Source organism: Phyllobates terribilis, unplaced genomic scaffold (genome assembly GCF_046119375.1).
Source record: "Phyllobates terribilis strain yellow unplaced genomic scaffold, ASM4611937v1 Scaffold_7__3_contigs__length_470593459, whole genome shotgun sequence".
NCBI lineage: Eukaryota > Metazoa > Chordata > Amphibia > Anura > Dendrobatidae > Phyllobates > Phyllobates terribilis.
Window position 1 is genome coordinate 318,532,883 of NW_027362767.1, and position 26,917 is coordinate 318,559,799.

A 26,917-nucleotide genomic window follows, 5' to 3' on the forward strand; every position below is an offset into this window, starting at 1 on the left:
CGAGATCCTGCATGGAGCCCCAAACTGAGAAGATTGATAGTCATCTTGTGTTTCTTCCATTTCCTAATAATTGCTCCAACAGTTGTTGCCTTCTCACCAAGCTGCGTGCCTATTGTCCTGTAGCCCATCCCAGCCTTGTGCAGGTCTACAATTTTGTCTCTGGTGTGCTTAAACAGCTCTTTGGTCTTGGCCATGGTGGAGAGGTTGGAGTGTGATTGATTGAGTGTGTGGACAGGTGTCTTTTATACAGGTAACGAGTTCAAACAGGTGCAATTAATACAGGTAATGAGTGCAGAGTAGGAGGGATTTTAAAGAAAAACTAACAGGTCTGTGAGAGCCAGAATTCTTGCTGGTTGGTAGGTGATCAAATACTTATTTCATGCAACAAAATGCAATTTAATTATTTAAAAATCATACAATGGGTTTTTCTGGTTTTTCTTTTTAGATTCTGTATCTCACAGGTGAAGTGATCTACGATAAAAATTACAGACCTCTCCATTCTTTGTAGGTGGGAAAACTTGCAAAATCGGCAGTGTATCAAATACTTATTTTCCCTACTATATATTGCTTATTCATGTATTAAACCACTGTGCAATCAAACTCATGGCTGGCACAATGGAGAGACTGTACATTTTATCCAAAAGAATGCAGTGATACACATTCTTTCATACAGGATGAGGTGGGAGAGAAAATAATCTTCACGACATGAATGAAGAATATTTGTGGAGAGATTCCTTCTCACAGAATGGGGTGGGAGGGAAATTCCGGCATTACCATTTTTTCAAGGACTAAAAATTGACTACTAAACATTGCTATTATCAGGGAAACGGAATTCCTATATCCATAACTGAAGCAAAACATATGAGTGGCACAATTGTTCAACAAACTGTGTAATGTATCTTTTTATAAAACATTGTGTCAAACATGAACATTGTAGGAGTGCCAAGAACTAACATTTAACCATCTCGAGAGTGGGCTTATCTGCAGGTATTTCGCTTATGGCATATATTAGTGGGTAGATAAGATCAAAGGGGGATTGTGTCAAATTTTGAGATTGTGGCTTCAAATGTTTCTTTGTAGTTTTACTATCACAAATCAGGATTTATTCTCCACATGTATCTACTAATCACCAATATAAAATACCTCCAAGTAGCAATCACGCTGAAAACCTGCAACAAACCTTCTATGCCTACTGTAGATACAGTACAGTGTGGATACAGTAATCTAGAAAGCAGAATATACCATCTGTACCGTTTCGTGCCTCCACTGTTTCCCCTTTGGCTGCTGGGCAGTAGTGCCTTTGTTGCTTGTGACGCTTCACAGTGCCAGTCTTGTTTTTTCCCTGGGACTTTTGATGCTGCTTTGTAAGAGAGCTATGGGGTTAATTTTGATCTAGGTTTTGATCACTCCTTTCTGATTATTCTTGTACTTTGACTTGACTTTTGACTACCCGCTTGCTTTACGATTTTGTCCCTGGTGTGACCTCTTGGCTTTGACCCTGCTTGACGACCCTCCCTACCTCTGGTTCGCTCTTCTGGGTGGCAGCCCTTCCTTGGAAGCAATCCATTGAATCTTGTTGTAAGACCAGATCCCCCTACAGGGGATAAGGGGTTGTAGGGGTTCCTCTACAATCTGCCAAACAGAGTGGCTTGTACCAAGTCTGCATGAGGTAGACTTTTTGAACACAAGGCCTCTGAGGTTTGTGAAAAGAATCAGCTACAAACCATTTGTGAATTTTCCTTCCAGTAACCTATTGCACATCCGTAAAAGGATTTTTCTGCAGTTGGCGAGTTATCAACTATCCACAGGACAGTCCACAAGCATTGCAAATGCAATTTTCTTAGGTTTCTCTCCTTTTTACATTAACCCCTTCCTTTGTGGCCAGTTTTTGCTGTTTCACTTTTGTTTTCCTCATCCTCAGATTGCAAGAATCATCTTTTGTATTCTTCAGTCAACTTAAGTATATCATATGCAAATTGCCTCTTCAGAGAAAAAGAGGATTGCTGCTTCCACCTATTGGAAGCTGCAATCCTTAAATATATCAAATCGTACATATATCGTGCAGGTAAGAGTACTTAGCTGAAGATGTCAGAATCTTCCAGGTCCCAACAGGCTCTGTATAGCAGACACAGAGATCAAATCTTCAGCAATATCTGGATATAACTTTCTAATTGTCTAATGGTGTGGGGAAAGCCAAAGGAGACTCCAATAGTGAAAGAGCGCTAGTAATGAGGCACAGTGCCCCAAAGCTTTTATTGTACTCACTAAATTCCAATATATAAAGGTAGTAAATAATAACTTAATCCAAATGGTCTTTGAATTGCACACTTGCCTAACTCAAGTTTCACCTGATCGACTTCATCCAGGATGTATTAACATCCTGAATTAACCCTTTTTTTAACACCATGACTTCTCTACAACCACTCACTTCGAATGAGGGATCGGTCACAGTCAGCACTCACAACATAGTGAGCGCAACTGCAATCACTCCCCCAACTGCAAAGCAAAAGGTGGCTACTTTGAAGAACCTAGAATATAAGACATATTTTCAGTTGTTTCACACTTTTTTGTTAAGTATATAATTCCACATGTGTTAATTCATAGTTTTGATGCCTTCAGTGTGAATGTACAATTTTCATAGTCATGAAAATACAGAAAAATCTTTAAATGAGAAGGTGTGTCCAAACTTTTGGTCTGTACTGTATGTACATTATCTGTCTGTGAATTATATCTGTTGTCTCCTTAGTAACTAGCTTTAACTGTAGATATAGGGTTAATCTGCAGGTAAATAGCATTACAATGATGCCTGGCCCCCTTCTAACAGTGCGACTAGCTACTGAACTTATTTCCTCCCGGTAGCCGCCAGCTTTCAGTCATAGGGTAATGCACTTAGTGGCTACATTGAACGCTCACTATACTGTGAGTGGCGGCTATAAGCGCGCCCCGGCACTTTGATTGACAGGTTGTGGTGCAGGGCAGGTAAATAGCGTTTTCCGAGGTGACTGGTTCATTTCAACTACAAGATTATAGACCATCTTAAAGTACTGAATGTGTAATTTTGATATTCTTGGCTCTGTAACCAGAAGAGTAACATGAATCACCAAAAAATCATAACATATTATCTTTTATTACCTAGAAATTATACTTTCTCTTTATTTGTAATAATTCTAAGATGTAATAAAGACAAACATAAATATGCATACAACTAATCACAGAAAATATGAAAACCATGTATATGTTAGAGATATTCTTTGATATATTGAGCCCATGGCAGACTGACGTGTATTTCACAGCATAGCGATCCCATGCAGGATTTATGGACAAATTTAACACAACAAAACACCCTGTATTCGCCAAAACAATCCCTGTGGTATAAAAACTTTGCATAGATCAGAGACTGATGATTTGGAAAATTCATGGATTTTGTCTTTTGCATAGTAATGATCCATGTGTAGGTGGTTTATCTGGTGTAATATGTAAATCCTGTTAAGCATGACCTCCCGAAAGGTGTCCTTCTTAACTGATTCAGACTTGATTTAATCCATAAGATTAAGGTCACCATCTGTAGCTTCATTTATCCACTTTCCGTTTCAGGTGTCATGAGAGATGTGATGTGTCGAACCTGTGATATTTTTCTCACAGCTGTCTTCAGGAGTCGCTTTAGATCTCGGAAGGCTGCCTCATCCCTACAAATACACCACAAGGAAAATCTGAATATTAAAACTTTGATACCAGAAGTAATTCGCACCAAAGTTCACCTATCCTATCCTAGGACACAATTTATAACTCTTCAGACTAATTTGTCAAGTTGCTCGTGAAACAACCATAACATTGTCTTCTGACGTGGATGCTAGGCCACTTCTTTATCCAACAGTTGCAGCTCCTCAGCTATCACTAAAATGGTGGCACTATTTGAACACGATCAGGAGCCAGGACTTTAATGGCTCCAATTTTACAATGAATTTTGAATAAAGCTGTGTCTTTCACAAAAAATACATACAGTATAGGACTTCTTCTAGTAGAAATCTGGACATTATTGCGTAAAGAGGACCTATCTCCAGGTCAAAGGTGCCCAGGCTTTGCTCTTGAGAAATGGAGCTGTGAAGGGAATAGAGCACATAGAACTTAGGGAAAACCCTAATGGAGGAGGACAAAGAGACAAACAGGGGTGATCACCTGGAGAGGTTGTGGGAGACACAACTACTGAATGAGTATAGAATGCCAGCCACTTCGGCCCCGTGACATTCGCCAGAAGAAAGTGACCAACATAATGAGACATTTCAATATTTAAAGTCCTAAATTGGCACCAAGATCACTAGCATACACCCACGAAAGGGTTGGAACAGAATTAAAAAAGGGGGAGGAAAAGGGGAGGGAGTGAATAAGGGGAGGAATGAATAAAAATTAAAAAGAAGAGAAAAAAAACAAAGAGATATATACTTTTCTCATTTTTTTTACACTTCCTGACTTGACACATATCTCTGTTTTTCTTTTCTCTTATTTTTATTAATTCCTCCCATTTCTTGAATGCTGTTTTAACCCCGAGTGTATCGTAGTGATCTTGGGGCCCAGTTTAGACGTTAAATATTTCAGTGTCTCACTATGTTAGGTATGTTGTTTTTTTTCACTTGAAAAGGATGCCGGTTCAATGTAGAAAAGCGTAATGATAATAAAAACCTTCTATTTTATCTGCTCAAGAGAATATAATTCCAGCAGCCATTTTTAAACGTGTTTCGTCCACCTTTGGTCAGGTTTTGCATTTTATTCCCGCTCCTCCTCTAATTATTCATTTTTTTATTTATTTTTTTAAATCCACCATAGAGTTCCAGAGCTATGGGCCTTTTCATTTAGTGCTGTTTTTTATATTCTTTAAAAGCGGGCAGGGTAATAACACAGAGCAGCCCATGATCCACACCCTCTTGATAAAGACCAGAAAAATTTACACTAAATAAAAATATCATATGGTTTCATATCTTAGTAAAAAAAAATAACAACAACAAAAAAAAACAGAATACTCTGTGGAGGAGCGGGAATAAAATAAGAGAAAGAACTGGCCACTTTTTACCTGGTGTCTAGTGATGAGTGAGTGTGCTTATTTAACCCTTTAACTGAGCATGCTCAGGTGCTTACCGAGTATCTTTGGCGTGCTCGTATATTATGTGAGGATTCCCTAACAAACAGGCAAACCTTGCATGTGTTGAGGCTGTCTAACAGCCATAAATCATGAAGACGCAGGGACTCAACCATAATATACGAGCACGCCGAAGATACTCGGTAAGCACCCGAGCATGCTCGATTAAAGGGTTAAATGAACAATAAATGATCTTAGAAGTACAATGTTTCTCCCAAGTAGGGACAAAATATTGAACTATGTGACAACAAATTACATCCAGCTTCCAGCAAATAAAATAAACAAAAAGACCTTTTCTATTACTTCCCCAAATACGAGTAACCTCTCACTTATATAGTGGGGAAAAAAAGTATTTAGTCAGCCACCAATTGTGCAAGTTCTCCCACTTAAAAAGATGAGAGAGGCCTGTAATTGACATCATAGGTAGACCTCAACTATGAGAGACAAAATGAGAAAACAAATCCTGAAAATCACATTGTCTGATTTGGAAAGAATTTTTTTTAAAATTTTGGTGGAAAATAAGTATTTGTTCACCTACAAAAGTTCATCTCAATACTTTGTTATATATCCTTTGTTGGCAATGACAGAGGTCAAACGTTTTCTGGAAGTCATTCACAAGGTTGGCACACACTGTTGCTGGGTTGTTGGCCCATTCCTCCATGCAGATCTCCTCTAGAGCGATGATGTTTTGGGGCTATGGCTGGGAACACGAACTTTCAACTCCCTCTAAAGTATTTCTATAGGGTTTAGATCCAGAGACTGGCTAGGCCACTTCAGGACCTTGAAATGCTTCTTACGAAGCCACTCCTTCGTTGCCCTGGCGGTGTGCTTGGGATCATTGTCATACTGAAAGACACAGGTACGTTTCATCTTCAATGCCCTTGCTGATGGAAGGAGGTTTGACCTCAAAATCTCACGATACATGGCCCCATTCATTCTTTCATGTACACGGATTAGTCGTCCTGGTCCCTTGGCAGAGAAACAGCCCCAAAGCATGATGTTGCCACCCCCATGCTTCACAGTAGGTATGGTATTCTTTGGATGCAACTCAGCATTCTTTCTCCTCCAAACACGACGAGTTGTGTTTCTACCAAACAGTTCTGCTTTGGTTTCATCTGACCATATGACATTCTCCCAATACTCTTCTGGATCATCCAAATTCTCTCTAGCAAATTTCAGACGGGCCCGGACATGTAATGGCTTAAGCAGGGGGACACGTCTGGCACTGCAGGATCTGAGTCCCTGGCGGCGTAGTGTGTTATTGATGGTAGCCTGTGTAACGTTGGTCCCAGCTCTCTGCAGGTCATTCACTAGGTCACTATGTCCCCCCCGTGTGGTTCTGCGATTTTTGCTCACAGTTCTTGAGATCATTTTGACGCCACGGCGTGAGATCTTATGTAGAGCCCCAGATCGAGAGAGATTATCAGTGGTCTTGTATGTCTTCCATTTTCTAATTATTGCTCCCACAGTTGATTTCTTCACACCAAGCTGCTTGCCTATTGCAGATTCAGTCTTCCCAGCCTGGTGCAGGGCTACAATTTTGTTTCTGGTGTCCTTCGACAGCTCTTTGGTCTTCACCATAGTGGAGTTTGGAGTGTGACTGTTTGAGGTTGCGGACAGGTGTCTTTTATGCTGATAACAAGTTCAAACAGGTGCCAGTAGGAGGAGGAGGAGGTGAGATGCTGCGAGTGTCTGGCTGGGGGCTGCGGGTGTCTTGCTGGGAGCCAGCGTGGGTTGAACTGAATGCGGGCAGTGTCTGACTGCGGGCCGGGGCGGTGAGTGGCGCAGGTTTCCGGTGTGCGCGGTCACTTCCTGAAGCTGTGATCCACAGGAAAATGGCCGCCCGAGCCGGCGCATACGCTGACTTGTAGCTCGGGCGGCCATTTTCCTGTAGACCACAGCTTCAGGAAGACGGCCGCGCACACCGGAAAACTGCGCAGCTCACCGCCCCGGCCCGCAGCCAGACACTGCCCGCATTCAGTTCAACCCGCGCTGGCCCCCAGCCAGACACCCGCAGCCCCCAGCCAGACACTCGCAGCATCTCACCTCCTCCTCCTCCACTCATCGGCCCGCAGTCAAACACTGCCCTCATCCGGTGAAACCCCAGTCAAACACCATGGGCCCCCAGCCAGACACCAAGGGCCCCCAGCCAGTTACTCGCAGCATCTCACCTCCTCCTTCTTTGCTGTTGCCGCTGCTGCCGTCGCCACCACCATCACCACTGGCCCCGGTCTCCAGGCAGGCCTTGGCAGCACGTAGGCAGGCCTCTATCGCGAAAAAAAAACTGGCCACGGCCCCCAGCCATGCACTGGGCCTTAGCCAGGCCCCCAGCAATGCACTGGGCCTCAGCCAGGCCCCGGCCCCCAGCCTGGCATCGGGCCCCAGCCTGGCATCGGGCCCCAGGCATCTCTTCTGCTGCAGCTGCCAGATTCCTGAGGGAGGGAACGGAGGGCCCTGCAATTCTGCTCCACCACAACTCCCCATTGCTGGAGCACCGGATTCCTGAAGGACCATGCCTCCTGTGACCCTCGCTCCACCGACCTCCAGGTAAGATACTGTACCTATTAAGACTATAAGACGGACCTCATCTTATTAAAATATATATTTTTTCTATATTCCACCCCAAAATTTGGGGTGCGTCTTATGGTCCGGTACGTCTTATAGTCCGAAAAATACGGTAATTTTTCCTGTTTGGAGCCAAACTCTGTTTTACATTTTAAGGTCAAACTAAAATCAAAAACTCATCCTGAAGCCTCATTTACAGTGCATTATGAAAGTATTTGGCCCCCTTGAACTTTTCTACCTTTTGCCACATTTCTGGCTTCAAACATAAAGATATAAAATTCTAATTTTTTGGGAAGAATCAACAACAAGTGGGACACAATCGTGAAGTGGAACGAAATTTATTGGATATTTTAATTTTTTTTAACAAATTAAAAACTGAAACGTGGGGCGTGCAATATTATTCGGCCCCCTTGGGTTAATACTTTGTAGCGCCACTTTTTGCTGCAATTACAGCTGCAAGTCACTCTATCAGTTTTGCACATCGAGAGGCTGAAATTCTTGCCCATTCTTCCTTGCAAAATAGCTCGAGCTCATTGAGGTTGGATGGAGGGCGTTTGTGAACAGCAGTTTTCAGCTCTTTCCACAGATTCTCGATTGGATTCAGGTCTGGACTTTGACTTGGCCATTCTAACACCTGGATACGTTTATTTTTTAACCATTCCATCGTAGATTTTGCTTTATGTTTGGGATCATTGTCTTGTTGGAAGATAAATCTCCGTCCCATTCTCAGGTCTTTTGCAGACTCCAACAGGTTTTCTTCCAGAATGGTCCTGTATTTGGCTCCGTCCATCTTCCCATCAAATTTAACCATCTTCCCTGTCCCTGCTGAAGAAAAGCAGGCCCAAACCATGATGCTGCCACCACCATGTTTGACAGTGGGGATGGTGTTTTGAGGGTGATGAGCTGTGTTGCTTTTACGCCAAACATATCGTTTTGCATTGTGGCCAAAAAGTTTGATTTTGGTTTCATCTGACCAGAGCTCCTTTTTCCACATGTTTGGTGTGTCTCCCAGGTGGCTTGTGGCAAACTTCAAATGAGACTTTTTATGGATATCTTTGAGAAATGGCTTTCTTCTTGCCACGCTTCCATAAAGGCCAGATTTGTGCAGTGTACGACTGATTGTTGTCCTGTGGACAGACTCTCCCACCTCAGCTGTAGATCTCTGCAGTTCATCCAGAGTGATCATGGGCCTTTTGGCTGCATGTCTGATCAGTCTTCTCCATGTTTGAGATGAAAGTTTAGAGGGACGGCTGGGTCCTGGTAGATTTGCAGTGGTCTGATACTCCTTCCATTTCAATATGATTGCTTGCACAGTGCTCCTTGAGAGCAAACTTGGGAAATCTTTTTGTATCCAAATCCGGCTTTAAACTTCACCACAACAGTATCTCGGACCTGCCTGGTGTGTTCCTTGGTCTTCATGATGCTCTCTGCACTTGAAACAGAACCCTGAGACTATCACAGAGCAGGTGCACTTATACGGAGACTTGATTACACACAGGTGGATTCTATTTATCATTACCAGTCATTTAGGACAACATTGGATCATTCAGAGATCCTTACTGAACTTCTGGAGTGAGTTTGCTGCACTGAAAGTAAAGGGGCTGAATAACATTGCATGCCCCACTTTTCAGTTTTTAATTTGTTAAAAAAGTTTAAAATATCCAATAAATTTCGTTCCACTTCACGATTGTGTCCCACTTGTTGTTGATTCTTCCCTCAAAAATTCGAATTTTATATCTTTATGTTTGAAGCTAGAAATGTGGCAAAAGGTACAGTAGAAAAGTTCAAAGGGGCCAAATACTTTCACAATGCTCTGTACTTGGTGTTTTGTACCTGTGCTTAACTTTTTATATCCCAGATGTAAGACTATGACCCCTAGTTCTCTTGAATTTAACTCTTAGCATCATATATGCAACTATGTTACTGTACGTTCAGTTAGAAGCATCCCAGGGAGGTTTAGTCTATCATCTGGAATAAAGATAGTTACACCTGGATACAATGCGCCCACATGAATAATGGCTATTCTGTATCCTATTACTTACTGTATGTGCTGTAGTTCTACACTGTATAAAAAAGGTTTATTTCGGCGTACTAGAAGGCGTATTAGCGGAAAATTAACTTTTTTTTTGTAAATTGCTGGCTTGTTCCTCGTTTAAAAAAAACAAAAAAAACAAAACAAACTTAAAGTAACAAGAATTTCTCAGTTAGTGCATTGTAGAAGAAGTAATGCCATTCAGTAAGAAATGTAAAACACTATGAGAGCTATCACTGTTGTGACTTGCCTATTAAGAATAAAATCAGAATTATTTACATTATATGTTGCAAGAGAACTGCAATAATATTACATATAACTGTATATTTTAAGGAATTTGGTGCCAATTCTATTTGGGCTCCCATGAAAAGTCTTCCAATATAATAGATAGCCTATCACAACTGGCAATGAATTACAATGCAAATTGATTTGAGACTGAATTAGAAACACAACAGTAATACAAAATATAAAATTAATAAAAAAAATTAAATTAGAAACAGGTGCTTTTTTAACTGTCATAGTGCAGCAATAATAAAAAATGATAATAATAATAATACATTGTGAGGCCTGGTCCCAGTTAGCTAGTAAGTTAGTGTAGGGAGTACAATTGGGGGAGGGAGGTTGAACTTGATGGATCTACTGTAGGTCTTTATTCAACCTATGTTACTATGTCACTGGCAATAACTTACTGTTCTTTTGCTGGTCACTAGATCTGCCACTTTTTCCACAACCCAACAAAGGTTAAAATAAAGAAGATTTCTGACACTTTTTCTAACAATCGCAACAGGTCAGAAGCCATGGCTAGCAATAGTTGCGTTATTTTTTTAAAAATCTTATTGGACATGGTTACGGAGTAGAGCAGTAATGCAGTATTCAGAGTGTACCTCCACTAATCTCATGGGCTGCACGGTGGCTCAGTGGTTAGCATTGTTGCTTGCAGCACTGGGATTTTGGGTTCAGTTCCCACCATGGTCAACATCTGCAAGGAGTTTGAATGTTCTCCCCGTGTTTGTGTGGGTTTCCTCTGGGTTCTCCGGTTTCCTCCCACGCTCCAAAAACATACTGATAGGGAATGTAGATTGTGAGCCCCAATGGGGATAGTGCCAATAATGTCTGTAAAGCGCTGCAGAGTATGATAGTGCTATATAAGCAAAATAATAATGAGCAATGGCCAAACCTATATGAGTATCCCAGGGCTACACAATGTGTGCTCTTCCCTCGTGTCTCTCTTGATCACAGAAGCACCACCTACTAGCAGGCAGCACTAGCTACCAGCAGGCAGCACCACCTATCAGCAGGCAGCACCACCTACCAGCAGGCAGCAACACCTACCAGCAGGCAGCAGCACCTATCAGCAGGCAGCACCACCTACCAGCAGGCAGCACCACCTATCAGCAGGCAGCACCAACTATCAGCAGGCAGCACCACCTATCAGCAGGAAGCACCACCTATCAGCAGGCAGCACCACCTACCAGCAGGCAGCATCACCTATCAGAAGGCAGCACCACCTCCAGCAGGCAGCTCCACCTACCAGCTGGCAGCAACACCTATCAGCAGGCAGCACCACCTATCAGCAGGCAGCACCACCTACTAGCAGGCAGCAACACCTATCAGCAGGCAGCACCACCTATCAGCAGGCAGCACCACCTACCAGCAGGCAGCTCCACCTATCAGCAGGCAGTTCCACCTATCAGCAGGCAGCACGACCTACCAGCAGGCAGCACCACCTACCAGCAGGCAGCAACACCTATCAGCAGGCAGCACCACCTACCAGCAGGCAGCACCACCTACCAGCAGGCAGCACCACCTACGAGCAGGCAGCAACACCTATCAGCAGGCAGCACCACCTACGAGCAGGCAGCAACACCTATCAGCAGGCAGCACCACCTACCAGCAGGTAGCACCACCTACCAGCAGGCAGCACCACCTACCAGCAGGCTGCAACACCTATCAGCAGGCAGCACGACCTATTAGCAGGTAGCACCACCTACTAGCAGGCAGCACCACCTACTAGCAGGCAGCTCCACCTACCAGCAGGCAGCACCACCTACCAGCAGGCAGCACCACCTATCAGCAGGCAGCACCACCTACAAGCAGGCAGCAGCACCTACCATCAGACAGCACCACCTATCAGCTGGCAGCACCACCTACTAGCAAGCAGCAACACCAATCAGCAGGCAGCATGACCTAACAGCAGGCAGCACAACCTTCTACCAGGCAGCACCACCTATCAGCAGGCAGCAACACCTACCAGCAGGCAGCAACACCTATCAGCAGGCAGCACGACCTAACAGCAGGCAGCACAACCTACTAGCAGGCAGCACCACCTATCAGCAGGCAGCACCACCTACCAGCAGGCAGCACAGGCAGCACGACCTATCAGCAGGCAGCACGACCTAACCGCAGGCAGCACCACCTATCAGCAGGCAGCACCACCTACTAGCAAGCAGCAACACCAATCAGCAGGCAGCATGACCTAACAGCAGGCAGCACAACCTTCTACCAGGCAGCACCACCTATCAGCAGGCAGCACCACCTATCAACAGGCAGCACCACCTACAAGCAGGCAGCAACACCTATCAGCAGGCAGCACGACCTAACAGCAGGCAGCATGACCTAACAGCAGGCAGCACAACCTTCTACCAGGCAGCACCACCTATCAGCAGGCAGCAACGCCTACCAGCAGGCAGCAACACCTATCAGCAGGCAGCACGACCTAACAGCAGGCAGCACAACCTACTAGCAGGCAGCACCACCTATCAGCAGGCAGCACCACCTACCAGCAGGCAGCACAGGCAGCACGACCTATCAGCAGGCAGCACGACCTAACCGCAGGCAGCACCACCTATCAGCAGGCAGCACCACCTACCAGCAGGCAGCACCACCTACTAGCAGGCAGCAGCACCTACCAGCAGGCAGCACCACCTATCAGCAGGCAGTACCACCTATCAGCAGGCAGCACCACCTATCAGCAGGCAGCACCACCTATCAGCAGGCATCACGACCTAACAGCAGGCAGCACCACCTATCAGCAGGCAGCACCACCTACCAGCAGGCAGCACCACCTACCAGCAGGCAGCAGCACCTACCAGCAGGCAGCACCACCTATCAGTAGGCAGTACCACTTATCAGCAGGCAGCACCACCTACCAGCAGGCAGCACCACCTATCAGCAGACAGCACCACCTACCAGCAGGCAGCACCACCTACCAGCAGGCAGCACCACCTACCAACAGGCAGCACCACCTCCTCGCAGGCAGTACCACCTACTAGCAGGCAGCAGCACCATCTTCACTACATAACATGTGCTGAGTTTTTATGGCAAACTACTAGTACTCTTTTCGACAGTGAAAAAATTGTTATTGGCAACCTCTTTACAGGACTGTCAGTGCACCAGTGACAACTGAGCTATATTAGTTGTATAACTTACTATTAAAGCATATTTGAGTATATTTTTATAAATAGGAGATCTCTTAAATATGCTCAGAATTTTAAATCCTAGATAAAAAATAAATATAATTTACAATTATTACATTTTCTTAATCATCTTTTGTACAACAGACTTCCTGTGTATAATGTAACTTTGTACTTGATAATGGTAAGGGACACTACTACACTGGCTTTCACAAAATTCTTTGATATAGCCAAATCAAATCAGCAGGAGATTATGCCAACGCCTATAGGGTGATGTTAGGACGCCCATGGTGCTATGACCTGCATCCACTTAAATGTGATCTTATCTTATGCAAACCTGAGAACACAGAAACATGTCAGTATGAAGACCACCACTATCAGTATTCATGCTGGCAGCTTCAAAAGCTGGAGGGTGAAATTACAGAAATATTCAAGCAGCGCTGTCCTACTGATGAGCTTATATCCCGCTGATACTGCCATTGTACAGATGTTAGTGTTTATGAAAATTTATATAAAAAAAATAGTGATCTGAAACAGCCTAATCTATAACAAATAGTTTACCTTCCATAACAATAATTCTATGTGGCAATACTCTCTGAAAACTAAAGATAGAAATATCAAAATGTAAATTTCTCCATTGAAATCACAATGTATATAACAATTAGTATCATGCGCTAGTAGTGCACTGAGAGATTCATGAATATTCAATCAATTTTTATTACAACATTTTTCTAAAATACAAATTCTTTCTAAATGGATGACTTTTATTCTTACAGTAGTAAAGCAGGACGTTTGCCCATCCGTTATATCTTATATTTAAGGACTCTGTTGAGACTGGGTCTGTACCACTTGATTGGCGACAGGCGAATGTAGTGCCAATATTCAAAAAGGGAGCGAAAAGTGACGCCGGAAACTATCGGCCGGTGAGTCTGACGTCCGTTGTGGGCAAAATTTTTGAAGGCTTTATTAATGAGGCAATCATGGAGCATCTTGATGCTAATAATCTATTAACCCCGAACCAACATGGATTCATGAGGAATCGCTCCTGCCAAACAAACCTGATTGACTTCTACGAGGAGGTTAGCTCTCGAGTAGATCAGGGGGAACCAGTGGATGTCGTGTATCTCGACTTCTCAAAAGCGTTCGATAGCGTGCCACATAATAGGTTGGTATACAAAATGAGAATGATGGGGCTGGGCGAAAATGTCTGCAAGTGGGTAGCTAACTGGCTAAAGGATAGAAGGCAGAGGGTGGTTATAAATGGAATATACTCAGATTGGGTAAGCGTCACTAGTGGGGTACCACAGGGGTCTGTACTAGGCCCAATGTTATTTAATATCTTTATTAACGACATAGTCAACGGGATAAATAGTAAAATATCAATATTTGCAGATGACACAAAGTTATGTAAAACAATTAATACAAAAGAGGATAGTGAAGACCTACAGAGGGATTTGGATAAGCTGGGTAGGTGGAGCATTAAATGGCAAATGAGGTTTAACGAGGAGAAATGTAAGGTCATACATATGGGAAGGAAAAATGGAAGTCACCAGTACTCACTGAATGGGAAATCATTGGGGAATTCAGAGATGGAGAAGGACTTGGGCATCTTGATTGATAGCAAACTAAATTGGAGTGCCCAAAGTCAGGCCGCTGCTGTAAGGGCAAACAGGGTAATGGGATGTATCAGAAGAGGTATAGCTGCAAAGGATGAGAACATTGTTCTTCCACTGTACAAAGCACTGGTCAGACCACACTTGGAATACTGTGCTCAGTTATGGGCCCCAATATATAGAAAGGATATAAATGAGCTTGAAAAGGTACAAAGGAGGGCAACAAAATTAATAAGGGGAATGGAGGGACTGCAATACCCAGAGAGGTTGGCAAAACTAGGACTATTCAGCCTGGAAAAGAGAAGGTTGAGGGGGGACATAATAAATGTGTACAAATATGTTAGGGGACAGTATAGAGACCTTGCCCGGGATTTGTTCAAAAGGAGGGATATTACGGTAACAAGAGGGCATTCACTAAGACTGGAAGAGAAAAGGTTTCAGCACCAGCATAGGAAGGGGTTCTTTACGGTAAGAGCAGTGAGAATATGGAATTCACTGAGTGAGGAGACGGTAATGTTGGATTCACTACACCAGTTCAAGCGGGGACTGGATGCATTTCTAGATACCAGGCAGATTTCTGCATATACTTAAAAATAGAATAAAATAGTAGGTTGATACAGGGATTTATTCTGACTGCTGGTTTCAGAGTCGGGAGGGAATTTTTCCTCAGGTGAAGATTGGCTAAATCATTTGGGGTTTTTGCCCTCCTCTGGATCAACTTTAGCAATTACAGAACTAACAGGTCGAACTTGATGGACGCAAGTCTTTATTCGGCTTTACTAACTATGTAACTATGTAACTATCCATATGCGAAATAGAGAGTCCGATTTTGTACACTTTATTATGGCTTTAGGCGGCTTCATGAATTGTACAGGCAAACACTGTAAAGCTTATAGGATAGCTAGTTTTCTGCTGAATGAGCCTGCATTGTTTTACACAGTTTGGGACTAAGACTATTTTCAGGTACCATAGCTCAGCTCCTATTGCAGTGAATGGAAGTTTCCAAGAATGGCCTCTACACAGTGTCTGAAGCTGTGGTGCTCCTACTCTATCCGGCTCCATACACTGTGCCGGCTGTCGGACCCCCACCAATCAAGGATTGATGACCTATCCTAAGGCCAGTAATAATAAAGTACCAGACAATTCAGGAAGCGCTGCTACTAGTTTTTAAAAATATTCACGCACAATAGGTTTATATGAAAAGGGGAAGAAGGAAATGGAACGGAACAAACTTTTTTGGCCAAAAGTCTCAATGTTGCAGATGGTCGTCCACTATCTTTAGACCAGCATTCAGAATATGCTCCTCTGTTCTTTTCTCAGCTAGCCTGATCTGCAAAAGCTGAGCAAATGACAAGAGACATAGCGGACAATCAGTTTAAGACCATGTTCACACATTGAGTATTTGGTCAGTATTTTACATCAGTATTTGTAAGTCAAACCCAGGAGTGGGTGATAAATACAGAAGTGGTGACGTGTTTCTATTATACTTTTCCTCTGTTCCTCTCCTCATTTTGGCTTACAAATACTGATGTAAAATACTGACCAAACACTGAGCGTGTAAATGTGGCCTAAAGCACCAGCTCCTCATGTGTAAATAATACAAATATTAAATATACCATGAATTGCTTTTTCCTGTCGTCTGATCGGTGGTAAATTCATCCAAGGAAGCTAAAAATATGAATTATTTTTGTCTTCTATATACCGAATATTACCTTGACTTGAACTTTTGAGGCATGAGGTTTTAAGTTTCTTTTTTGATGTTCTTTCTCAGATAGAGTAGTGGTAATTTGTTGTATACATGCTTAGTTAAGAGACTGGTGCTTTAAGCAAATAGAAATTTCTTCCCAAGTTTTCCTTTATCTCTATAATTACCACTACTGTAGTATTTGCTCTAGTTGGTATTAGTGTCTTTTAGTCAACAAGGAGAGAATCAAATTAAAGAGGGTCTGTAACTGAATTCAATAATAAATAGATAACTTAGATTTGATGAGGCTGGTGTATTTACTTCGCAAATCAATATCAGAGTGGCTGTAAGCTTGTGCTTGAGTCTAGCTAGATAATAAATCCATGTGTTGGACTCAACATTTAAAAAAAAATGTTTATACAGTCATTCTGTCATGGATCTTGAAAGTAAATACACCAGCCTCCTTGGGAGCTTTAAGAGATCTGTTTAATAATGAATTAAATTTATATTGTAAAATCTAGCGAAAAATGCTCTCTAAACTGGCCATACACTACAGATTTTAGACAGCCATCGTATCAGATTGATCTGGCATGATGGATTTTTTGTTTCGGGCATGGATCATTATTTATGCCACATAACAGATCTACATCCCAACAACAGAAGCCCCGATCATGTCACAGACTGATGGGCGATTTGTCATTTTCACAATCTGATGACCTTCATTTACCAATCGTTAAGAAGTTATCCAGTAAGTATCTCTATGAAATCATAAATGTATGGTCAGCTTTAGAGTACGGTCACAGTAATGGTGGAGCACGGATTATTCCTGTGTCATTAGGAGAGAAGTTGCGAATAGAATGCAAGAGAAGTGGTGACACGTATGGCATGTAATGTTATACATTTTCATGCATAACATTACCTCAGGTATTCTTCCTTGCAAGTTGCTTTTCTGCTTTTCTTCTTTTGAAAGCGGTTATCTCATCCTGCAGAAACCCATGACCCACTTGCCTGTGAACGATATCAAAATAGTGACGGAAAAAAATAGAAATACAGTCAGGTAGACAGCAAGAGGATATCCTGCGCCTGGACCACATGGTGTCTCCGCTTACCCTGACTTGATCACTGGTGGGACAGGTAATGGTTTTCTAAAACCTTCTTTTCCAACCAGCCAGTATGTTTCTTCAACACCTTTACCCTTATCCAAAAGAGAGAAAGGACATAATTACCTGATGGCTTTCAAGGACCCCCCCACTCCCCACTGTACCAAAGTTGGGTTTAATAAAAGCCCCCTTATCCAGTGATTGTGAGTGCACCGTAATGGAGGAAGAGGATAGTTGTGGATAATAGGTTGTATTTGTTAATTGATGGTCATCTTTAATCACAAGCATTGATGCCACTAGTGGCTTCATACAAAATTGTAGTGAACAACCAACAACTTTATAATTTACTTTCTGCTTCAAATGTCATGAGTTTTTTGATGAGTGAATGTATTCATGAATTTCTACATTTAAAAAGATTGTCCACTACTTTACCATTGATGACCAATCCTTGATCTATTGATTTGAATAGGGAGCGGATGTGCAGTACCCAGCTATGGCCACTATCAGTAGACGGAGCACTTCCGGCAGCCACTGGTACCAAGAACAGCTGTTCGGCGGGGATGCCGGGTGTCACACCCTCACTGATCAGACATTGATGACCTATTCTAAGGATAGGTAAAAAGATTAATTTGGCACTCCAAAGTTGATGCAAGAATAAGTAAAGTTTTATTGTACAGATAGTCCACTATTTGCAATTGTTAACGTTTCGGCCAGTTATGGCCATTCTCCCATTCTCCAAGCACAGTAGTGTTTTTCTCCAGCACCAGTCCCAGGACTTTGGACCTGTTTACAGCACACATTACCTCATGGTACTATTACCTCCACAAGCCATATGCTTTCTACTGAGCAGTAAACTGTTCTGAAGAAAGACATAACTGGACGAAACGTTAATAATTGCAAATAGTGGACTATCTGTACAATAAAACTTTATTTATTCTTGCATCAGCATTGGAGTGCCAAATGAATCTTTTTATTTATTCTGGAGTGGAAACCTATTTGTACACCCATAATAGGAGTGCCGCGCAGCCTTAATTTCTATTGTAAGGATAGGTCATCAATGTTAAAGTAGTGGACAACCCCTTTAAGTTAGCACCAATTCTACAGTTTACCCAAACATCCATGAACTAACCACTTCAGGTGGTTACATTTAGGTCTTTGTCCACACTCTGTGGTTCATGAAAATCTGTTGAGTTATACATTACATATATAGCCAGGGGTGGACTGGGCTGCAGATAGGAAGACATGTACCCGGCAGTGCCAACTATCTTCTTTTCTGACATGCTGCCGGGTCCTCCACTGAGCCTGAGCGCATGATTGGGAGGTAAAAACTAAAGTCACTTGTCCATGTACTAATCAAGAAAGATCGCTATACACATTGATATCTGTATGTGTATTTGTGGACCTGTGTGTGTAAAATTATGCCTGTTTATGTTTCTATGTCTGTGTGTATGTATGTAAAAGCATCCCGATGTATATATACAGTATACGGTATATACAGTATGTTTAAAAGTATATATGTGTGTGTATAAAAACATATTTGGATGTTTGGGGCATATTTCCTTAATCTGTAACTTAGTGACTGTTCACAATACATTCTTAGCATCAGCCAAATGAGCATGTTAAAAAAAGCACAAAAAAGTAATTTAAAGGTGCGGTATAGACGTAATAGGGGCGGTTGTACAAATATACGTGTATTACAAGTATATTTGTAGAAAAAAAGTATTTTTATAGAAAAAAGCAGCATAGTACACTTTCTTACACTTCTTAAAAAAAGTATAATCAGCATAAAGATAGTAAAATGTAAGGATAGTTGTTCCCTGCCTGAGCATTACCATATATGAGTCCGCAGAGGGGTACTATGAATCTTTTTTTGTGTGAGCTTTTTGTTTCACACACTTAGGTGAGACTACCAACATGTTTTTAAATGTATCCAGGTCTACAAATTAGGGGATGGAATTGTATATAACTTATATGCTGCTTTAGATGGGTTTGTATTAATTTTTTAATTTTTTTTTTCAATGGAGGTGAATATATATTCTTTTCCCCGGGCAGAAGAAAATGTTGACTGTACAATGTAACCGATTACGGTTCAATATGACCATGATTGAATTCCATTAAAGGGTTATGTCCAGAATCACGTTATTTTTCAAAAAGCACAGTAAATGCATACTTATTGGTAATATACAGACTAAGTCCAAGTTTCTTTTTTTGTACCTTTGGATTTTTTTCATCTTTTACCCCTCTCTGCATCCAGTTTCACGTAGCTAAATGGGCAGTCATATTCTTATCTGCTAAAACTACTGCTGCCATATATCCATTCTCTCACCCCCTCTATATACTGCCTCATTTTGCAATATATCTCCCCTCTCAGACCCCTATATACAGCCCCATCATGCAGTACATAGCTCTTCTTAGTTACTAGCACACATGTGCAATGCTGCTTCCTGATATGAGCTCTCTGCATCATAACAAAGGACAACATCCCTCACTATGTAGTAAGCTCATTTCTGTTCATGTATCTAAGTAGTATGCTCAGTTAGGTTCTTGTATTTATACAGCAAGCTTGGTGCTCTTTCTGAATCTGTATAATAAGCTTTGTACTGTTCCCACATTTATATCATTAGTTTGGTTTTGTTCCTGTATCTATAGTTGCATCCATATTCCAGGATCTCTCTTGTGAGCTTAGTTCTGTTACTGTGTCTGCACAGTTAGTCTGTTACCATATCTATGTAGTTAGATTGGTTCTGTTCCCATATCTATGTAGAAAGCGTGATTTTTTTCCCATATCTATGTAATATGCTTGATTCTGTCTCCATAGCTATGTAGTAAACTTGGTTTTGTGCCAGTACCTATGTAATAAGTTTAGTTCTGTTCCCATTACCAATGTAGTAAGCTTGGTCCTGTTATCTTATCTGTGAAGTAAGTTTGGTTCGGTTCCCATTCCTATGTAATAAGTTTTGTTCTGTTTCCATAATATATGTAATAAGTTTGGTTCTGTTCCCATATCTATGTAGAAAGCTTGATTATGTTACTGTATATATGTTGTTAATCTTAGATTTTTGCTAAAGAAGTGTTTTATGCTTTATGCTTGCCTCCCAGGCTAAAATTTGCCAACTGGTATATGTAAACCCATAATTCAAGTGAATCTGCAAAACAATTGTTAAAAAAATGACTCAAAGTGTAGTAGAAAGTTGCACAGCTTGCTTTAAACAATAATTAACCTTAGTTAACAAAAGCTTGGATAACCCTTTTTAAGATTTATTTACATAAAATGTTAAATTGTCTCTTTAATTCTTAGATCCGGTCTTATTTTTTTTTTTTTTAAATAAACTTTTTAAACTCAAGCAGATTTGACCATTTTGGTAACTTTGCTATCAAATTATTCAACATAGTCGATAGTCAACCCAGCAGCCTCAAAAAAACAAAAACAAATTACTACCATAGCTAAAGGGGTATGGTACTTTACAAAAACTAATCTTACTTTATTCTAATGATTTGCAAATGTTCACAGTACGCGGACCACCACTCGGTACTGTACCGCTAATAGCGCAGACCACACAGCTGCTTTTGGGAACTGTGAGATGGGGGGGACGGAGAGGCAACTTAATTTTATCTCTTTCTGCATCCTGCTCTGCCATTGAGCCTGTGTATAACATCACTAGATCTTATTTGCTGAATGGAGTCTCAGTCCATACACAGCATAGACTACAGCATCAGGGGAACGGGGCTGGATGACTATTTTTTTTGTCAGCCAATAATTTTTTTAGACTTCATAATGTGTGGTGGGAAACTGTGGGAGAATCGTACTATGAGGGGCGCTGTGGGTGATGATAGAGCATCATACCCTGTGTGGGGGGGTCACTGTGGAGAAACTGTCAGGGCATCATTCTGTTGGAGGGTCACTATAGGGGGAATCATACTATGTGTGGGGGTCACTTTGGGGGCATCATACTGTGTGTCAGGGAACTATAGAGGCACCATACTGTGTAGGTGATCACTGTGGTGACTTCATACTATGCGTGGGAGAGCTGTATGGGAGTTTTACTGTGTTGGAGTCCTTGTGAGGATATTATACTTTGTTTGGAGCTCTGTGGGCACATCATACTGAGTTGGTCCTATTGTGAAGGCATCATATTTTGCAGTACTCACTGTGAAGTCACCGTACTTTGTGCATGGGGGTAGTGTGGTGGCAAATTGTGTGGGGAAATTGACTTTAAATGTATCTTACTCTGTGGGGGCATCAAACTGTCTAAGGGCTATAAGGGTTATTGTGATCATAGTGGGTGTGAACAATAAGAAGCTTTAGTAGGGGTAATATTTCTGTGTTCATCCTGTAAAACGTGTCCTTCTCCCTATTTTTAATAGTTAATATGCCCTTCTGTAACGCCTCATATGCACTGTGACTTCTCCTTATTTAGTGGGAGCCGGCGTCCTGTGTGCCGGACTTCAATAAAATGGCTCTGGAGGCGGCGCAGATCGAGATCTTGGCTCATTTCAGAGCTGAAACCTCAATCTGCTCATGTGCCGCCTATGGCGCCATTTTAATGAAGTCCTGCACACAGGACACCGGCTCCCACTGCGCACGTGCCGCCCACACTATGATGGCGGCGGCACTGAATTTTAAATTTGAATAATCAGTAACCTGCACAAGAAATAGAGAAGGTTGGTGGGGGCGCAGAGAACGAGAAGAAGACCCTGCCCCCAAAGCACACAAGACGTCATTTTCTGAAAACTTTATAAGGTGAGTATTAACCACTGAGCAGATCCCTTCACATCAGGTATCATATTAATCAGGATCACAGCGCCACTATAGCCATGGCTTTAGTTTACAGGGATAAATCCTGATGACAGGTTCACTTTAAGGTAAGCAGGACCAGCAGCAGCGGACCCCATCTGCAGAGATTTGTGAAATATTAAAGAGCTTCTTCCTCATACCCTTTAAAATATGTATGCAGGAAGATGGCAGCTTACGATAGAGCATCTCTTCTTTCCAACAGGTGCCTGTTTTTTTTCTGTTTCTCCATTTGATTATGAATTTTACTTGGAAGACAGGAAGCAGCTGTTCAGTTTTCAGAAATCTCTGCAGTCAAAACCGGCCGCCTCTGACCCGTCTAACACACAAAAAACGGGCCTCAGTGTTAAAGCGTACCTTCATTTCAGGTAGCCTTTACTTTCTGGTTCAGGTCTGATGAAGTACTAGCTACAACGCGAAACAACCATCGTCTAGTAAATGTTACCTGCCTGCACAACCCACGCTCACCGCTCCACATGTGTATCGAATAAAATAGTGTGTGATACCACATCCACCGGGAGTGCCACTTATCTCTTCTACTGAAAAGAAAATGTTTACATACTGTATACTGTGTGCAGCACGTTCAGCACCACCCCAAAGGTTGTGAGTCCTGGCTGGCCTAGATACACTGTGTTCCAAATTATTATGCAAATAATATTTTCTCAAATTTTCCCAAATTACCTATATGAATTGCAGTCATTGTAATTTTCCAGTCAAATAACTATTAGAGTACAATTGAACGTTTTTTGTACAAACTGCCTATGATAACAGTATATTTTTAAAAAAATAAAAAACTCAAACTGCACTCAAAATGCATGTTCCAAATTATTATGCACAGCAGAGTTTTCAACCTTTTCATTTTAATAAAGAAAAATGGTCATTTTTGAAATTATAAGCATTAGCAGGTTATTACAAACTGAAATCAAACAGTTTTCAACTCAAAACTTTATTCTAGGTGATGTTACATTTGCACATAGGACCGCTTGTTCGAAAGGAGCTTCTGAACTCTCTCGTCCATTGAATTTGTCAGGTTTTGGATGGTTTCTGCTTCAATTGTTTGCATGAGGACAGAATACCCTCCCAGAGCTGTTGCTTAGATGTGAACTGCCTCTCGCCATCATAGACACTCCTTTTGATGATGCTCCAGAGGTTCTCAATGGGGTTGAGGTCAGGGGAGCATGGGGGTCACACCATAAGTTTGTCCCCTTTTATGCCCATAGCAGCCAGAGATGCAGATGTGTTATGTGCAGCATGAGACGGGGCATTATCATGCATGAAAATGATCTTGCTGCGGAATGCACGGTTCTTCTTCTTGAACCATGAAGGAAGTACTGTTTGAGAAACTCAACATACATTATGGAGTTCATCTTTACCCCTTCAGGGATCCTAAAAGGGCCGACAATCTCTCTCCCCATGATTCCAGCCCAAAACATTACTCCACCTCCTCCTTGTTAGTGCCGTAGCCGTGTTTGCATGGGGTGTCCATCAACCAGCCATCCTCCACTCCATCCATCTGGACCATCGAGATCATTTCAGGCATGATAATGCCCCGTCTCAAGCTGCACATAACACATCTGCATCTCTGACTGCTATGGGCATAAAAGGGGACAAACTTATGGTGTGGCACCCATGCTCCCCTGACCTCAACCCCATTGAGAACCTCTGGAGCATCATCAAAAGGAGTGTCTATGATGGCGGGAGGCAGTTCACATCTAAGCAACAGCTCTGGGAGGGTATTCTGTCCTCATGCAAAACAATTGAAGCAGAAACCATCCAAAACCTGACAAATTCAATGGACGAGAGAGTTCAGAAGCTCCTTTCGAACAAGGGGTCCTATGTGCAAATGTAACATCACCTAGAATAAAGTTTTGAGTTGAAAACTGTTTGATTACAGTTTGTAATAACCTGCTAATGCTTATAATTTCAAAAATGACCATTTTTTTGTTCTTTATTAAAATGAAAAGGTTGAAAACTCTGCTGTGCATAATAATTTGGAACATGCATTTTGAGTGCAGTTTGAGTTTTTTATTTTTTAAAAAATATACTGTTATCATAGGCAGTTTGTACGAAAACCTTTCAATTGTACTCTAATAGTTATTTGACTGGAAAATTACAATGACTGCAATTCATATAGGTAATTTGGGAAAATCTGAGAAAATATTATTTGCATAATAATTTAGAACACAGTGTATATGCCATGAGCAATGTCTATTGCCTCCTTATGAGAATCTTCTATATTGGTGCCATCTCTTCTTCTATTATTACTAATAACATTTTAAAATAAGCTATTGAAGCTATTGTATGTATAAATAAGAAATAACACTGACGGTGGCTCAGTGGCTAGCAGTAAGCAGTGGCAGCCTTGCAGCGCTGGGGTCTCATATTCAAATCCCACCAAGGACAACATCTGCAATGAATTTGTATCTTCTCATTATGTCTTCATAGGTTTCTTCACACACTCCAGAAACATACTAATAGGGAATTTAGATTGTGAGCCCCAATGGGGACAGTGATGATGATAATGTCTGCAAAACGTTATGGAATTAATGGTGCGATATAAGCAAGTAAAATAAACATTGCTTCTGGCCATTATATGACTTGCATTCTGCACTTATTCTACAAATATTCCCCTTTGTAGGCTCTATTTTAATTTTTCAGTTGTCTCTAAGTTAGTGCCCATTCAGACGTCCGATTTTCACGTATGAGTGTTTTTTACAGATAGTACTCGCACCTGTGATAATCTATGGGGCCATTCACATGTCCAATGAAAAATGAGAAAACATGTCAGATTTTGATCAAAATCGGTAATTCAAGTCAATGGGTCCATGAAAAATCGGACTGTACTCGGAGGACATCTGAAAGGAAAAGGTGGAGAAACTTTTTTTTTTTTTTTTTATTTCTCCACATATGAGAAAAAGGAATAACACTTGGACCACACTCTGATCAAACTCTGATCAGAATAATCTGTCCGTTTCTCTCGTACGTGAGAAAAACAGTCGTCTGAATGAGACCTTAGCTTATGAAGGCTAGCAGCTATGGTGTCTTCTATGGAGAGAATGATTCCTGCACTTCTTTCTCTGTAAAGGACACAGATAGATGCAGCAGTAAGGGGGGCATTTTACAATAGCATGGAGGGTATTATACAGAAGTACTGAGCTATGTGGCTGTGAATCCAACATTAAAACATTTACTAGAAGCAGCCTTCCTCTCTGCCTGCTATCTTACTGTGCTGAGTGCTTCTCCCTCCTCTTCTCCATCCTCTCTCCATACACTTTAATAAGAGCTTTAATCTGACACCTCAGTGAGCTGACAGTATATATAGATAGACGTATATAATGGTCCGTATACGAACCACAACGGACTGACTGCAGGTCTCCCAACCCAAACTTACATCCTCATTTGTGTCTGGCCTTTATCGAATTTGAGCTTTTTTTCAAAGTACCGTAAATGATGAGTTCAGGAGGCAGAAACATATTTCTCTGAATAGATATATTACAAAGTTTCTTATGTTCGCTTACACTATTGAGTTTTGCAAAACTAATGTTAACAAACTGTTAAATGACAGTGACCATTTAAATTAAAGTAGATTGTGATTACGTATGCTATAACAGTAAGATTTATGTGATTGTGAACTCTGAAACAAACAATAAAGAGACAGATGCCTTTTTCGTCTGCTGCAATGCTTATTGTTGCTTTTGCTATGTAGGGACACATTTTAAAGGGAAGCACAGCCTTATTCAGAAGTTTTCACTGCAGATTTAGTGGTGGGAGAAGTGTTGGCATGTTTTCACAATGTGTCATCACTTGTAAGGGAGGCTCCACATGCACAGAATTATTTTAAAAGAACTATGCTTTTCCCACCAATGCTGCTCAATGTTATATAGACTCCATAATCAAATACAGAGATAACTTCAGGGATTTTTTGGTTGTGACATGTTTCTAGATTTTTTTCTTGAATGTTTTTCAATAGTATTTGAAAAATAACAGAAAATATTAATGTTTTCAAATGAAAATGAATAGAACAAATTCAATCAACAATGATTATTAAAAATGAAAAACAGTTGAAATTCAAGGTTTTATTTAAAAGCAAAATAAAAATACAGATAAAAAAAGTTTGTTTGAAGGAAGCCTTATAGTTCGAAAAAGTAGTATAGGTAAAAAATTCTATGACCATTACCAAAAGAATCAGTAGTTTTAAAGCAATTTCCAGATGATTATAATTCAACTTTGGCATTACATCGGTGACATCTGGTCCTCCTGTGGTTCTTTTAAGCCAAGCCTAAATCAGCAAAAATTAATCTAGTGATAGATAATGAATAATTGATTGATAAAGAATGAACTTGATGGACTTTTGTATTTTTCAGCCTATGCAACTATGTAACAATGCCCATATAAATTGTTAGCGTAAGGAAGGGATTAAAGGGAATCTGTCACCCTTTTGAGCTTTTTTTAGTTATGAATATGGGCATACAGGTGAAATTAGTCATACCTGTATGCCTCCATTAGTGATAAGCGAACATGCTCGCTACTGCTCGGTGCTCGCCCGAGCATCTCACTGTTCGAGATGCTCGGCGCTCGCCGAGTATT

At 41.5% G+C, this 26,917-nt stretch overlaps 1 protein-coding gene across 1 annotated transcript in view; it reads right to left on the reverse strand.

The window, feature by feature from the left end:
- Positions 1-3,574: 3,574 nt before the first annotated feature.
- The window catches only part of GUCY2F (guanylate cyclase 2F, retinal), a 164,304-nt gene continuing 140,961 nt past the window's right edge, over positions 3,575-26,917 (reverse strand). Inside the window, exons 17-18 of the mRNA XM_073637901.1 lie at positions 17,548-17,633; positions 3,575-3,686 (exon numbers count right to left, since the gene is read on the reverse strand). Of these exons, the coding sequence (XP_073494002.1) occupies positions 3,575-3,686; positions 17,548-17,633 (198 nt within the window). The remainder of the gene's footprint in view (positions 3,687-17,547; positions 17,634-26,917) is intronic.